Genomic DNA, 18,328 nt, shown 5'->3' with positions numbered 1-18,328 from the left:
TTTAGTAGGGAAGAGCAGAATTAAATATTGCAGTGTAAAATACATTTTCAATCAGGGAGATGGTGGAGTTGCCATCCCTGGCAGTGTTCAAGAGGTCTCTGGATGAGGAGCTAAGAGATATGGCTTAGTGGCTTCTGGTAGCAATGGTAGTGGGAGGATGATTGGACTAGATGATCTCGTAGGTCCTTTCCAACCTTGTGATTCTATGAAATCACTCTGAAATCTATGAAAACCTCTTCAGCTGATTACTAGTTTTCCCTGAACACAGTCTTAAAAAATTCAGACACATATAGCTAGAAAAGGAAGATTAATATTTTTCATTTTTTACAAAAATAAGCCCAAACATTTGTAAAGATACTGAAGGAAAAAAAAAATCACGCTATTTCATACAGTATAAAATGGGAATATCATCTGTGTGTAGTTCACATTCACCACCAACCTGTATGAATAAACATCAATTGTTTTCAGCTTCACCGTTTCCCAAAACCAAGGTTTACATTTATGAACAGGTAAAACCTCGTTTTTTTTTAGATATGTCCTTTTACATATAGAATAGCCTCTTCCTGCTCTGAACCATCCATTCTTCTGCATCTTGTTAAAACACTTTAACTTGCTTCTACACACTCCCCATTAGGGTATTTCTACAAAATCCACACAGTGAGGAGCATCAAATTGTAAATAAGCATTAACCATGACAGCAAACATAATCAGGTGGACACCTCTTTATTTCCTAACTGAGTCATTCCTATCACATGAATCTCAGCAACTCCAATTTTATTTTCCTCAACACTAATAGAATTGCTTATCTGTTTAACTAGCAGGCACAGTGCTGAACTCTGGTATTTTTCAAATCTCTATGCTTCAGACTGTGTTCTAAATAAAATATTTTAGTTTGTTTAAACTGTATTTTAATCACAGCATTTTTCTCGATGTCACTTAGCAAAATTTTCTCCATCTTCTTGACATTTCTGTGCTTTGTTTGCTGATTTGCTTTGTTTTGGAAACAAAGCAGAAAATGCCTCATTGTTTATTAAAATTCTAGAGAAACGCCACTGGCACTATAATTGATATGAACAGTGCAGGGCTAAAGTGGGTACATGTGGCTCTTGCAACAGGTTTTTTGAGCTACTGCGTACTTATAACACTTTCTTGCTGTATGATTCTGTAATGCAGCAAAAAGAATGAGAAATATGTAAGAGGCATAAACAATGTTGATTACTCTTAAAGAAATAGTATGGGATTTTTAAAAATACACGTAGAATCTGGCTGGTGTTATTCTTCCCAGATGCTATCCATTTGAAGGCTGTTTGACTGTTAGCTCAAAGCCTGACGAAGCAAAATATTTGTATCAATTAGTTTAGATGAATATATTTTTGTACTTTGAAGTTTCTCATTATTTCTATACCAGAAGACATCAAAACCCTCCAGGAAGACACTCTCCAATCAGTCGACTGCAGTCTTACATGAAGGCTGCATGAGAATCAATTTTGTTGTGCTGCTGCCTTCTGTATCAGAATGCTCTTGAACCCCACTATGATGCTGTCATGAGACTTGTTGAGAAGAAATGGCTAAAGGCAGAGGTAAGTAGCAGTCTGGCTTCATCCTCTACTGTGCCTGATGATACCTATCCTCTACATATTGTTCCATCCCCCATTCATAGAGGTTTAGGTACAATATTCTAATCCTCCTCCTAGAAGACTGAAAGCAGATAATCTAGCCCTGAGGTTTCAAAGATCAAAGAGAAACAGATACTGAATAGATGAATTAAAGCTAAATCAGACTCTCTAATTGCAATAAACCTGGCCTTCCTATCCTGCTTTTCTCACTTTTATTTTACATACTAGAACTTAATTTGTGTTTGCAAATTTACCCACACTGTTAAGATCAAACTGTGAAACAGCAACTGTCCATCTCTTACCGCCTCCTTCATACTTCAATCCACAAGAATGTCTCAGACTTTAATATCAACCTTTCTCTATCAACTATTTGTACGGAGAAAGCCAATATAGTATCTCATTTTGAGCTTTTACATTAAAAATTGTCTGGTTTCTAAAAAAATAATTTGAAATTTATCCATAGTCTCCAGAAGTTGATAACCAACACTTCTGCACTCTTTTTCTGGAGGAACTGAAATTTATTTCATAGCAAAATAGGCACTAATCATAGAATTTTAGAAACTTCAGTGGAAACTGTTAGTTCTGACAACAGACAAAGCATGCTCACTACATCTCACTTCAACTGATAAGACTTCAGATGGATTTCTCATTCCCAGAATCACAACATGAAAAAAGTATGAACATTCTTAGCCTAACCATTGGGCTACTGCACAAAAATGATGTTGCCACTGACTCTAGTTAATCCTACCTAAATTCTCCCCTTTCAAATTACAAACTGAATTTAATTTACTAACCCAGTTCATTGCTGCTGGGATACCTGCCATGAGATATATTGCTCTTTGCACTAATATGTGAAGACTGTTTGAACAGGAAAGGATGCAGAGGAACTGAACGTGCAGTGAACAAGCTGTCATTACAAGTTAGCTACTGCTGTACAAACTCGAGAGAGAACACGGCTTCCGGGACAGAGTAGGAAAGGTACCTTCCCTGTACCTCAGCTCAGTCCTGACGTCAGAGCTGAAATGTCCCCAAGGCCATTCTGCAAAGACATTTAATACAAGTTGTCTCCTCTGCTTATGTTATTTCAGCTAACATTAACTTTCAACTTTAGTGCTAGTGATTAAGCTTCCACAGTCATGCTTACCAGTAATTGTTTTATAAGGAGCACAACCAATGTGATTACAACAGCACCTCTGATTTAGAGAAGCTTGTCATACAGACAAATAACATACTGCAGCTGAAAACAGTGAATATATCTACCAACACTATTAAAGCGGAAGTGAAGACAAAGAACTGTAGAAACTCTCTGAAATCAACTGCTGATGTCAAAGACTGTCAAACTGTTTTTCTTTGAGAAACTGATAGTATACAGTACTCATGCAAATTTTTAGAAACACAAAATTAGGTTTCATACGTTCCAAGACAATTTGAATGAAAAGGATAGTGGTAGCTAATTTGCCACAGTCAGAATTTTATCTAAACAGGAACAGCAATTTACACAGTGCATTAGCATTTGAAAGAGCAGGCCTGATTCCCAGGAGTGCAATTCTCGTTTTGAATTGGTATAAATTCAATGAAATCACCAGATTAACAGAATAGTTACTGTAATTCAACAAATTTAGCATTGGATCACAGACTGCATAGTATAAAAATACTTTGAACTCATGCATATTATGTTGTCCTTAAAATGTTGCTGATTCTTCTCTTACAAAGTGAGTATATTTTTTCACCAAAGGGAAACTAGAAGTCAAACTGAATCACTCATTCCTTAGTACATCAATTATTTTTTTTTTAATTTTATATGCAGCTTAGAAATGTACTATTTCAGCTATTACATAGTTGTTCAGCAATTACACAAATTCATGAATAATGCTAAATGGGAGATACAGAATTGCCCAAAAGACTGTAATTCTAGCCTCTGGTACAGAAAACAGCTCAGGATGTCCATGATGTTACTGGGCATACAAATATAGTGCAAAATAAAGGATAATAAGGAAGTCTTACTGTGGGGTTCAAATTGCTCTATGAAACAAAACTCATTGTCTCATAAGAGCAGCGTGAAGGTGAAATTGGCAAGCACATCAGGGTGTCTGACTCACTGTGCTTGACTGAAGTACATGGTCTCCTTTGTGTAGTGGAGAAACCTTGCAACAGTTACATGAATCCTACCATATCCACCTACTTTCCTAGCCACACATATTATATATATTACAGAATGGTCCAACAGCTTTGCTCAAGCAGGTAAACCCGGAGAAGGGTGCCCAGGACCATGTCCAGGCAGTTTTGAAGACCTCCGAAGTGGGAGACCCCATAACCTCTCAGTACAGCCTCTGGCATTGCTCAGTCAACCCCAAATCAAAAATGAAAAATTGAAGTGTAATGTTTCCTGAGGTTCAGGAGGGGCCTCTTGCATTTCAGTTCGTGCTCACTGCCTCTTCTCTGGTCACTAGGCCCCACTGCAAAGAGCCTGGCTCTCTCTGCATACTTCAGGTACTCGCATACATCTACAAAACTGCCCTGAGCCTTCTATTCTCTAGGCTGAACAGTTCCAGCTCTCCCAGTCTTCCATTACGGAAAAACTGCTCATCATCCCAGTGACCTTTTGTTGTACTCTCCCCAGTATGTTCATTTCTCACTTTCCCTGGGAGGCACACAAATGGAGACAAGTAAGGATCTAAAGGCTCAAGCTTCCTAGTAAATCTACTGAACTCAGAGGACTATGAGGATTTTATATTCTGTTCCAGCCATTATTTTCTCCATTATAACACAAATGGCAAGGTGGGAAATAATCTACTTCTGAAATATACAACAAATAGTGTAAATTGCCAGATATGAAAATCCTACAGTTATTGGTTACCTCAGAAAAAAGACGGAAAGGCAAATAATGCTGCTTCCTCATCCTAAATACCCACTTGATCTGCAATTCCTATCTGACTCCAGATATTTTATTGTGCCCCACACGCTCAATATGGTAGATTTCATCATGCTGCTGGATATGGACAGGCACTCACTTTTGCAATCGCAATAAACATCTCAATGAATTTCTGTTTCTCAGCTGCTTCACTGCAAAGTTAGCCATTTAATCTTAAACCACAAAGTAGTAGATTATCTTCCATTTTGTTTCTTCTGCTCAGCTGTGGCATTACCATCAATTCATGTAAGTTCTGTATTGATAAGGTTCTGTAAAGCACTGTGTCAGGAAGTGGAACAGACATTACATATAGGAAAATGTATAAAGATAATACTTACACTTTAAGGTTAAATTTGCTCTTACTCTATACTGTATTCAATTCTTATGCTTACCTATAATCTTTCTACTGTAACAGGAAACAGAAAAAGCAAAAACTGCAGAAAAAAATACTTCTGTTTTCAATTATAAAATGAAAATATCTCAGTTAAATCAATACAGTTATAGTACTGTACAACAAATTTCATGTTGGAAATAAGCTACTGCATTTTTTAATGCTCTGCAGCTTCAAGAGTTACAAGACAGAATGATAGCCTCCACTTGAAAGGTACTCTTTTAGTGTTCCAAAGAGTTTGATTTCAGCTTACTAAAACCACAGCACTAAAAACAGAAATTCATACTGTTAGTATTCAGAAGAGACAAATAATGACTTGTATGTGTAAAGAATAGCATAATCTGTATCAGTGCTTGCAAATCAAGTGCAAAAATTCACAATAAAAAAAAGAAGTGTAAAAAAAGTGACATCCGTTTTTCAGAACAATGATACACACACACACATGTAATGTTCTGACATATTTTTAACGGATTTAAAACAAAAAAAGAATCCAAAAGAGAAACCCAAATTTCCTCCTGAGAGATGGTTCACATGACTTTCAAATGTACTTTCCAGAATTTTTCAGCCAAAGTTCACACTGTAAAAACTGCCGAGTAGTAAGTTTACCTATAAAGCAGATATGTTTACAGTGCTAACAATATATGTATATAATTGAACAAGCTGAACATGAGTAGTGCAGCATTTAGCTCAATGTTGTTTTAAAATCTTAAAGTTGCTAAACCCATTGTAATTAATTGTATCTCTTTTCCTACATCGTTCATCTACTTCTGAGTAATTTCTGACTACATTTATACCAAATATGATTTATCCTCTTGTTCTCTAACCTTTATGTTCTCAGACATTGCTGGTGCTGGTGATACTGGAGAACATCCAAAGTATCTGAAGACTGAATGAGTATCAATTCAAATGTTTTAATTTCCTTATCCACTGTACAGTGAAATGTCAGCATAATAAAAGTGAACAATATTCTATTATTTTCCATCAGAAATCTAGTGGATCTTTTGCAGATAAGAATAAGGTATGGAATACTGTTTAAGGATTTGAACAGGTAGGCAAGAGAGGTAAAAAGAGAAAGGAAACCCAGAAAAGAAACTACTTCAAACCAGTCAGGAGTTCTGTCAATAATGCCAGACAAGACTTATGGGAAAAAACGTTACACAAGCCCATTCTGTAAGACACAGCATCCTTATGAGATTCCCAGGGCCAGAAACAAGTCCTCTACTTTTCTGTCTATACGGACATCAACACACTGTCAACACACTATTTCCAAATGTCAGTTTGCAAAGAAGCACACTGTTTCAAAATAAGTAGCCACACACCTACTAGCAAACAGAAATTGAGAAGCTTATTAAGTGTCCACACTTAATCAGTCTGCAGTCCTGCAGACATAATCTTGAGCTCTGAATCTCTATGTCTGATCTTCATATGTTTCTTCCTAATTGTTCTTTCCTTCCACAGGCCTTATTTTCCAACAGATTCAGAAATGAAGGAAAAAACCCTTTTTTGCCTGAACTATCACAGCATTTATAGCACCACTGAAAGCCACTTGTCACAGACAGATAATGTCAGTAGTAAAGAAGTAAGACTTTTGTCTTGAAGCCGTATGCCAAGCACTGACATTCAAAGGCCTGAAACCACTACCTTTTTCCCTACACATGCAAAAAATCTCACCAACATAACAGCACACTGCAGTTTTAAATTGATGTTCCCTTCAGCCTGCCTGTAGAGGAAATAATTTCTGAAGAACTGCCCAGCTAAATCCCATTGGTTCTGTATCTCAAAGGAGGATGAAGCGAATTTGTTCTGTCTCTCAGCAGCCTTATAATAACATCCTCAGGACAATCTGTATTCTTACCCCTACACTATGCTATGCCACAATCAGTTCACCTCGTCTTGGGCAACTTCCAAGATAACAGATGCCTATGCAACTTCAGACCGCTGGAAGACATATACGCTGGAAAGGATCATTCAGAATATCAGTCAGCCTGCATTCAGCAAGAAAGAAAAGATAATTGGCAAGCTTATGCGCACAGTATATGTATACACTGAAGTGTGGGTCATGAGATACTGAAGCTTTCATTTCATAATTTTGCAGAGGTGTAAAGTGAGCATTTGTCAGCAGGGACTGAGGTAGAGAATTGCAAAGAAAGTCTCTGACTGAGAAAAGTCTTTTTTTAAATAGCTTCTCAAATTACATTGCTATTATTCTGGCAGGTCTTCCTTCAAATACTAGTAACTAAAATGAGCTCAGATTTATTACAAAGAAAGGAGAAGATAATAACTTTGGGTTCTGTGAAGTTTCTGCGCACACTGTGAAAAGTTGTAGCCTTCTTGGTAATTTCAGTGATGTACTTCAGCTGTCAGAGTTCTAAATAGTCCTGTTCCTCCCTTTTCTGATAATGGTGATTTTAAAGTATTGACAGACACAAAGAGACAGACTGTAATCTACACTGTCCTCCTGACAGCAAAGGCTCTATTGGGTGCACTACTGAAAGAAGATACTTAAATTAGTATCAGCATAACTCTGCTGATTAAAGTTAAGGATTCCAGGTATCATAGTAGGTGTGTCAGAAAACAGTATCAGACTCAAAACATACAAATCAAGCTAAGTGTTGGATAAACCAACTAGACATGCAAACCATCCTTGTTCCTGCTTCCAACAGGTGCTATCTTAAAATGCGTTTAAACAATTTTTTAGTAGTAAAATTATGGCATTTTATTAAGACACGAGGAATCCATCCTAACGTGGTCTGAAAAACAAACTCATGGACTCCTGAATATATATCTCCAAACAGCTGATCATATACACCTTGCTTCCACATCCCTGATCTTCATACCTGCTGAACATTTACAGCAACATTCCATCAGCTGAAAGAGCATTTAGGATGTGTCAGGGTTTTGGCTGGTAGAGATCATTTCTGACACAGAGGCTCATATGATGCTCTCCTTCGGATTTTTTATGAAAAAAGTGCCAATCACACAGCCACGTAAGAGCTGTTGCAGAGCGCTCCTTCTACAGAGCCAAGGATGTTTCTGCTTCTTAGGCTCTACTTCATGCCAGGATGCTGGAAGTGCACAAGAAGTTGGGAGGAGACTCAGCCGGGACTGCTGGCCCAAACTGACCAAGCGGATACTCCATAACACCCAATGCCAAGCTCTGCAACAAAAGCTGGGCTGCAGAAGGAAGAATGAGGGCATATTGTGAGTGGCAGTGTTTGTCTTCCCAATAAATTTACATGTGATGAGCCCTGCTTCCCTAGAAATGCCTGAGTATCTATCTGCCTGTGGGTAGCAGTGAATTAATTTTGTGGCTTGTTTTACTTCTGCACATAGCTTTTGCTTTACTTGGTAAACTCTATCTTATCCTACGACTTTTCACACTTCTGCCCTTCCAATTCCCTTCCCAATCCCCTGCGGGGATTTTTCTTCATGAAAAAGAACTGAGCAGGCTGAAGACCTGAGACATTTCCTGATGTGGAATTAATACACAAACATCTGTGTACCATACAGATCTGTCCTGTTGAACTGGACAAAATACCTCCTGGTGCTGAACTAGCAGCTGTGTGACAAGCTAGAGTACACCAGTCCTTCAAGAAGCAGCAAGTGGCATACTTGCTGTTTCTCGGAAGCAGTAACTGGACTGCAGCATATGCGTTCCACCCTTGCATGTTGACTTGGTTAAGGTAACTGCCACAGCTGCCATCTAACATCCTTTAAGATGTCATATACTATCCCTTCAGTGCAGTCCTTATGTCATTTAAAGAAAAAGCTGTCCCACTGTTTCTGCCAGAAAATGTGTAGCTGTAGACACTACTTTGCACCCTCTAACACTTAACAGATAGAGGGAAAGCTGGCTTCTTTGCACACCAAAAATGCTGTCTAATTGGTTTCAACACTGTAATTGAGGAGTGATTATTCAAAGAAATTCTGACAAGGCAGAAATCAAATACAGTACAAGAAATAGCTTAAAATAAAATGAATCTATATCGCTACACCTATATATCTAACACCTACAACTAATAAATCCTGATCTATGTAGTAAACGTGGATGCAAACAGTAAAAAATACATATGAGAACAGAACAAAGCACACCTTGCTTTGGAAGTTATTGAATGCTTACATGCGAACAGTTTCAAGAAGCTTTGAGACTGAAATTTCCCTGCTCCCCGTTTTCCTTCTTAAAAATAAATCACTGTGTCTGAACACTGGAATTGTGGTCTATTGTGAGCTGAGCTGAAATTATGTAGAGGATTCAGCACATAGTGGAAAAGCAGAAAGCTGCTGCTATCTTTGTGAGCTAGTTGAAAAGTGAAAACAGATTAGAAAAATAAGTTCTTCAATAGGCAGCAACATTGCTTTCACACCAGATTTGATGAATAAGTCCTCCCGGCGGCACTAACACCTGATACGCACATTGCATGGATTAGCAAGTTTTAGTCCAGGCAGAAGAAAAAACATTTTTTTTTTTCTCCCTTCCAGTAACGGCTGCAGGTATATTATCTAATGAAAACACAACAAGATTTCTCTAAGGAATGTGAAATTCGTTTGGTGTTTCCATCAAACAATTATATGTTGTTCATCCACTATCTAGGAAGCACTGAGGCATATCCAGACCTGATTACATTTATTCTTAGCTCGAGATCAGAATACCCCACCAGGGTGGCAAGCAGTTTCTCATCTCTGCCATACCACGATGCAGGCATACACAAAAGAAGGGTTTCTAATAACAATACAGCCACATCTGCTTAATATCTTGATCATCCTAAATCAAAGTTTGATCATTAGTAGAGCCTTTCAGAGTGTTTCAAATTAAAGGATAAATTTTCAAAGACACGTAGCAGGGAATTGCAAAATGTTTTCTATTAACAGCAGTGGGAGGTAAACAGCTCAATCCCCATATACTGCTCTGAAATGTACCCTTTCAAAATGCCATATTTTAAAAGGCAGATGACTTTTCAATAACTATGAAGCTTCTAACAACAACAGTATCATTTGCACTGATGCTATCTGTCAGCTAATGCTACCTCCAGGAAAACATTAAGCCTCAAGAAAACAGAACAGCTCAAAGACATCTTTGCAGTAGAGGAGTACAGAGGAGCCCCTGCTAAGGGTTGTGCCTCTGGAGCATACACTAATCAAGTATACATTCTTATGCACTGGTGTGTATGCCAGAATTTCCAACTCTGCACAGGGCAAAGTAAAACCAGTTTGGCAACACAAAGCACTTCTGCAAGCCATGTACCCTGGGGGCACTAACTTCTACAGGTTTATCTGTAGGTACAGCAGATAATAAGCTCAGCATAAAAAAGCCTCAGAAATGCATGAAGGTTAAAAAAAGATCAGTCATATGGCAGCACAATCACCATGAAGCACCTGATGAACAGAACAAGTGTTATCATCCTATCTACTCAATGTAAATGATGAAGGAAAATGAACATATTCACAATTGTTTGCAAATTCTGTTCAGATCCACTAAGTTTACAATGTGGTCCTTAACAGTTCTGAAAAACATGGCAGTTTATATAAGTGCATCAGGGAAATAAAAAACTGCTTTTTGGAAATGAAGTAAACTACACATTTTCCTCCCTTATGGTTTTTTTCATTAATAATGTAATCGCACAAGCTAAACATCAGAAGGTGTAAACAAGTTGTTAGAACTGATTCATGAGAGCTATTCTTCTCATTACAGCAAGATTTTTCTATTCAGCAAGGAATTTTTACAAGTTATCTCTGAGAGACAGATAAGGATACATGGAATTCCCTCTCTCATCTCCTTTATTAAATACATATTTCTTATTTAATTAAAAGGCTTTGTAAGACTACTTCTGATACATTTGGTCCAATGGCAAAGACTAATTAGAACAACCACAATTTGGAAGCCCATTAGAAAAGAATCAATCTCAGCAGCAAAAGTAACAAACATAAACCGAACATTACAAGTTATCTCCTCAAGGTCCAAAGAAGTAGTTCAAAATGTTCCAACTCTTCAAAAACAAAAGGTGAATAGCAAAACAAATCAACCCCTCAAAAAAGAAAGGTTATCTAAGAAGGTACTTACCACAATGTCTTCAGGGAAAGTATCCCGACTAAAAGAGCCATCATCAAACATGACCTCATAGAAAAGCTGTGATGTCACTTCAATGACTCTGCAGCTGTAGTATCTCGTATTTCTATGTTTCGCAATGACTGTCTGCCCAACTGTAATGGTCTTCTCACATGCTTTGGTTCTCTTGAGAAAATTGGAAGTACTCATCAGAATTGTATCAATGTTAAAACTTTAAATGAAAAATAGCACTCAATAAAAAAAAAAAAAACTTTAAATGTAAAATTGCTCCTTTCTATCATAATCACACAAATTTAACAAAGTATTTCATTTCATGAGAAAACAAACAGCACCTCAAGAATAACAAATTACAGCAGTCAAAAATATATCAGCAATTTATACCTTTTCACCATTCCAAAGCAGACAAAGAATATTAATTAACAGAATTTGTACATTTTCTTTGAAGTTCTTGAAACGTGGCAAAGTTAGCCTTTGGTCTTGCATTGTTTTAGAAGGTTTTTTTTTTAAAGTATTTTATTGTGACATGATTTCTCATATTTACTTTGCTATTTTCTGAATGGAATAAAAAAATGTAATGCATCTTCAACTAATGGCAGAGCTGCCTACAGGAGTTTATCTGAGGGACTTCTTAACTAATACTGTACAGAACATTTACTTGAAGACTTCAGACAGCATTGATCACTCTTTACTTACTCAATTAGTGTATCAGTACCCATCACTTTTTCTCATTTCTCACTGTGCATTCAATAGAGCTACTTACATCTATCAGAACTATGGTAGTGTTGATAAAGTATGCAAAAAATCTACATCAATAACTGTTTTTAGTGGCTTTTAAAAATAAAGGAAGAATAGAACCTAGTAAGTCAACAAATGCTCAGCAGTTCACATGGTGCTGACAGTTGTTAAGCATCGACTTCCAACTGAAGTATACCCAGGAACTTTCCACTTAAAAAGCAATGTTCTTTACCAGGAAGAAACATACAGGTTGCCTTTTATTTATTTCCATGGAAAATACAACAGACACAAAGGGCACAGAAACACTGTTTAATAGAGCCTCTGGTCAAACACAGATCTTCTTCCCTGCAATTTTGACTGTCCATTCATTACCTCACAAAGGTCCTTTTCTTTAAGCAAGACAAACTAATTGTGATTTTAGCTATATATACTACCAGTAGAATACACAAAGACAAGGGGCAGCTGCAATAGCATATGGAAAGCACTGACTATTTTTATTAGAAATGCTTACATAAGCAGATTGAAAAAATCTTACGACATTTGCTACTGATTTACCTAAAACTGCTTTCCAAACCTTCAGAGGCAATGTATTCCTCAATAAATACAGAAATATAAAAGTGCCCCTGGAGAATCTGGAAAATGGATTTTATAGCATTAATATCAAAGAGAGAACAAAACACATCACCAGTACTTTATGTTAGGTTCCAAACATCCATAGTAGCGTCAGTGCACCCAGGGAAAAAGAAATAACTGACATCTCCCACTTTCGTGGAGTCCGTAGACACTATCATGCCTCTTTCTTGCACCAGTTTAAACTTCTTTGCTTCTACAAACCAAATCGGAGTGCCATTTCTGGAGACAGTGCACTAAATCTTTGTGTGTCAGAACTCTGCCTAATATAAGCATTTGAAAGATTTAGCTGAGCTCACCTCAGAGAAAAAAATCCAATAATGTTTCTAAAGTTTACTTCAAAATTGTGTTTTGATCATGTATGTAAATTATTAAACAATTTACCTGGATATTCCATTTTATATTGCTACTTATGTAGTTAATTCTGTTACTTAGTTTAACTGCAGAGGAGCAGATGACGGAAGAGACCATTTACTGATGTTGCCACAGGAGTGCTAACATGTCAGCTAGCACTTCTTATCCAACCTTGAAACACAAATGCCCATCTACCAAACAATTCTTGACTTCAGTCTATTCAGTTACTTGAAAGAAATTGGAATCACAGTGGAGAGTATTAATTCAGGCACTCTTATGAGTAAACTGAAAGTAGAAGTTTAAGATTACACTACTATAATATGAGAAAAATATCCCTGTTATAAGGTTTAAATGTATTAAACATTGAAAATGGAACTCTTCTGACGATGGACTGGCAAAATACAGTGTGTAAAGAGACAATACAGGTTTACATATGACAAAAAATATTCAGAGGAAAAATGCCAAAGCTCATTAGAAGAAGTAAGAATGAAAAAGAAATGCATCCTAGCTCAAGGAGATTATTTTTTACTCTGTTAACTTGCTAGAATTCTTGATTTATTTTCCAGAAAAAAATATTGACAAGCACACTCCAACGACATATTGCATGTCCCAGAAAACATTTCCTGTCAGAAAATCCTCAGAATTTATTGATGTTAAGAATGTCGTTTTTGATCAGAAAGAACAGTTGTTATGTAAGTCTATGAGATTAAAGGAACAGCTGTGGTAGTTACCAGATTATTGAGAAAGCTGTAGTTTAAAAAGCATGATTTTAACACTACCTAAGCCAAGGATGAACTAAGATAGGAGCAGATACACAGAGAACAAGGAGATGCATTTTAAAAAAAGTTTACCTCTCCTTCTGTCTGCAAACCTCAGAAAGACAAGAAGAAAAAGGACTTTCTCCTGCTTTTTCTGTATGTCAGGACTCAAAAATCTTATTAAAAAAAAATGTATGTATGCATATGTTTATTAGATACTAACAGCTGGCTAGCCTATAATGGATATCCAAACATCTAGATACCCTCCCTAAAGAGGCAGATCTTTAAAATTCTTATTTAAATACAGTAAAGATTTATTTGATACAGAAATGAACATGAGAAACATGATTCTCCCATCAGCATTTTCTGCTCACTCCTCAGAACTGCAATTTGGGCACAGAAATGACGCATGACATTTCAAAAAATATGCCACTTCATGATTTTTGACTCATCTGTCCTTCCTATGGCATGCTTCTAGTCTCCTGAAAATGTTGAAGCTGGCAGTAGTTAGCAGACAGAGGCAATGACCATTGTATTCTCACGTATTCAACCAAAAAAAAAGGTTCTACAGTTACCCCCTTACAGTATACTTTCCTCCACTGTATGAGATGATAAAAACTGTCCAGTAATAGCAAATGATAATTTAAAGCAGATCAGAGGCAAGCATGTAACTGAGGCTGTCTAGATACCTCTTCTGATCGCCTTTTCAAAATGAAATATCACAGATGGATACGTTTGCTTCCAGCTGACTTTCTCTGACCTTCAGTGCTGCTTTTGCTAATCTTGTATAAATTCTTCAGTGTTTTTTCCCCAACACTACTGTCACATATAATGTCTTTTACTCATTTTCTTGTGTATAACAGAGGTTTTAATCAAAATAAGTCCTGTGGACCAACTATTCTCATCTGTAACTCCAAATGTTCTGGCAATCCGATGACAAAAAGATGTGAAGGATACATTTCATACAGAGAAATAAACATGGTTTGACCATGGAAAATTCAAAAAACACAACCCACTGTCTGTAGGCAGCAAATGACGGGGCACTGTTGGCATACTTGCACTCCAATTTACAAGCACAAATTAATATAGAATGCAACAGGACAAATTCAAACCATTCTGTATAAAACTGCTTTTCTGCTACTACCTTCAACAAATACAAGATATATACTTAGTTTTGAGACTGTGTGTATCTACATAATGCATTTTTGAAAGTTCTTCTCAACATTAGAAAAATCAGATTCATAAAATGTGTGTATTTACTGTGTTTGGCATCACTATCTGGATACAAGAGTAAAGCTTTTCTTTTTGATCATCTTTATGATGGCTTTTCACCAGTAGACTTGCAAGTATTTTCCATGGCTGACATTAAAAGAGCAGTCTAGGAAAAAATACTGTAGATAAAGGAAAATGCAAAGAAGAGTTATGAAAATGTATCAAAGAATGATTTCAACACAATTTGTATGAGATTGCAGCAATGAATTATCTGGATGAAAATTTCACTTCGTCATTGCAGTAAGTGCTTGCCTTAGGTGAAAAAATACATTAATATCAGCAATAATACATTTTAATCTCACATAGTAAGTTTGTGAGTTTCCTGTTGAGCAACTTCCTTGATTTACATTACAATACTGCTATAGATATATGCCATAATTTTTCCTGCTCTTTTTGGTTGCTGTGTTTTGTGTTGTTTGTTCTTTTTAAAACTTGAAGGAAGTAGCAATCCAAGATATTCCCTGAGCATTCAGGCACATATTCACATCTAGAGGTTTTGTTACTGAAACACTGAACAACTGTAATTTTGTTTCCTTGAAATGGAGAGAAATAGCATCTTTGCTTTATGTGGAGTGCTCTGAACTACCAAATACCAGGAGAGATTTGTTCTTGCTGAAAAGAAGACGTATTTGATAACTGCAAAAATTTGCAGAGTGAATCTGTATCTCCCTTGTTCTGTTTGTAAGCAAGGAAATTAAAATAAAATAAAACACTAATTAGAATAAGGATGCATAGTTGTACCTAATAGTGAAGAGCAACATAATGTCTGCATGAAAGGCTAGCTAATAGCTAACAAAGGTATAACAAGAAAAACAATAATAACAAAAATTCCAAACCTTAAAGGCATGATTAGGTTATTCAAAAGGTAGAATTTAAAACCAATCATAAATAAATCCTTAACACCTTTGCCACAATCTTTTGGACATACAATGGGTTATAAATCAGCTTACAAACTGTTAGTATTGGGGTCTGCAGGGGTGCGCTCTGTAAGAAGAGCCCAGCAGATGCCCCGTGGCAGATCAGAGCTGCTGCCTGTGGGAAGCTCACTTAGATGGATTGGTGCAGGAAGGATGGCACCCTGTGAGAGGGACCTCACACAGAGCAGCAGCAGAGTGTGACCGTGGAGGAGCAGCAGAGACAAAGCGTTATGGACTGACCACAGCCTCTATTCCTCATTCCCCCACACTGCTGAGGGGGTAACGAAGAAAAGTATGGATGGAGGCAAAGTGCACTTAGTTTGCTTTTAGTTCTCACTGCTTCACTGTCAGTAACTGGCAGTAACTTAAATTAATCTTCCCCAAGCTAAGTCTGTTTAGCCTGTGTCAGTAATTGGTCAGCAATCTCCCTGCCCTTATCTCAACCCGTGAGCTGTTTCATCCTATTTCCTCTCCTTTTCCTGGTGTGGAGTTGAGGTGAGAGCAGTGTGGTGGGCAGCAAGCAGCCAGCCAGGCTCAACCCACAGCACTCACAGCTAACTGAAGATGATCACAGAAAAACTCTGTTAATAAGATGCTTGGTCCTTCCAAACTCAGGTCTGAGGAAAAGCAAACAAAAAACCACACGCTATTTTTCCTTCTCTTCAGCACATCTGATGTTCATTTGAGCCAAGTGAAAATAAAACTGCAGATCTGTTTTCGAAAAGGTGAGTTCAGTTTCATTCCAATCACCTTTGAATATCATTCACAAAAAACACTTTAAAACAGCTACAGTTTATTCACATTTTTTTCCTTTTTGATGCAACCAAATACAGGAATATAAATCAATAAGAATCCGGGGGGAATCCCTTTCACTTTATTACCATTGTGTTGGATGGGACAAGTATGCGCTTAATTTCTAAGCTTTCAAGATAATAGCTATTTTAAAACTTTTTCTTCTCTTCTAGAGAAAGTGTGTGCTAAAATTCAAATGACAGCGCTGAAGTTGGTAATGATTTATATTACACAGATAGTATAAATTCTGCTTAAATGATCTACATATTTTTCATTAATGTTTTGTAGGTATTTTTCTTACAAACTATCATGGATATAGCGTACCGGGAAAAAGAAAAGGAAGTCTGTTTAGGATATATTAACCATTAGTTTTGGCACCATACAAACACAGAAGGAATAATCCATAGCTTCAGCTCATTTAGTATCATAAAAAAGAACAGGTGAAGAAAATAACGTGCCATTTTTGGGGTGAATTAAGGGGTCTCCCAATATAATAAGCAGGTACATTACAGGATGTTTGAAAATCTAAGGGGCTAACGCAGTAGCCACAACAATCATATGAAGTGGATATGAAAGAACATACAGGGACATTTATTTGATCAAGGAATGACTTCCCAGCTACTGATGAATATCTCACTATCTGGAGTAATGCTAGCATATCTGAAAAGAAATATAATAAAACATTTAGGAAGAACAACTGTATTCTTACTGGCCATGCTTTGACCCAGTAATATTCAACTAGTGAGTAACATTTTCTAAACAAGTTAAGGTCTCTAAGTTACCGGTACAGACAGAAGTTGCAGTTTTCTTGTATTTTAAACCAAACTTATTGCCATTAAAAATGTACGAAGACATAACAGCCATGCAAAACACAATGGTTTTGTATGTCTACTTTTTTTGGAAAACAAAAAATTTTGTAACACATAATATTTCTGGGGAAATTTTAAACAGGACCATATAATTCATTGCCTTTTTATGAACTATCAGCAGACTGAAACTCAGGCCTGGCTCATCGCTCTAGTTGGGAGGCATCTTATTATACTTAAAAGGAGATCTTACTCTCCAGTAGTCTTGTTGTTAAGATCAAAAATTCATTGACAGTCTCTTGAAAGAAATGCATGGAATACATGCATTAACTGGACTTATTTCAATTTTCACATCTAAAGGAGATAAAACACATATTTTTAAAAAAGAGTTTGAAACTTGAGAATTTTCAGCTTGTCCAGTGCATTATTTCCTCAGTGTTACCGCATTAAGTTCTTCCAGTTTGCTGGGAAAAAAAATACACTTTTAAAGGCCCAAGATACATTGTGAGATTTCTCTCAACTGGAATAAGTAACCATTCATGAAGATGAAAGATATTGAACCTATGAGACAGTAATAACTAATTCTTCTTGTGTCTCATCTAAAATACAAAAGGTACTTCTCAGATAGGCTAGAAATAAAAAGATACAGAAATAATATGAATTTTCATGACACATCACTGTTGCTTTTCCAAATGAAATAATAATTGAGTATTTGCATGGCATTGTTTGGCTGTGGCACAAAGAACTTACATATACACTACATCACTCAATAACTGTGAGAATTTGAAAGGTTCTGTCATCTGTGTATTTTCAATACATTCAACACTAACAAAACAGAGAAGTCAGACATTCATTGTGCTGTCAAAACAACATATTCAACAATGAGTATAACACAAAAATGTTCTTAGCATATCGAGTATTTCTTCTACCAGGTAACATAATGAGAAAAAAATCCTTCAAGATGCAATACTTTTCTTATGCATGGAAATATGTTAGATGGAGCCATTATACATTATGTGGATCCCTTCTTTCTTTTCTCTGAAAACATACTCCAGTTTTGCAATTCTGATGTTTAACATATC

General features: G+C 36.6%; 1 protein-coding gene across 1 annotated transcript in view; it reads right to left on the bottom strand.

The window, feature by feature from the left end:
• Nucleotides 1–18,328, bottom strand: part of LOC107306117 (lysine-specific demethylase 4C-like) — a 131,287-nt gene that overhangs the window by 14,690 nt on the left and 98,269 nt on the right. Inside the window, exon 11 of the mRNA XM_015848974.1 lies at nt 10,977–11,147. Coding sequence (XP_015704460.1) covers nt 10,977–11,147 — 171 coding nt within the window. The remainder of the gene's footprint in view (nt 1–10,976; nt 11,148–18,328) is intronic.

This window comes from Coturnix japonica, chromosome Z, assembly GCF_001577835.2.
Source record: "Coturnix japonica isolate 7356 chromosome Z, Coturnix japonica 2.1, whole genome shotgun sequence".
NCBI lineage: Eukaryota > Metazoa > Chordata > Aves > Galliformes > Phasianidae > Coturnix > Coturnix japonica.
This window is presented reverse-complemented; position numbering and strand designations above follow the sequence as displayed.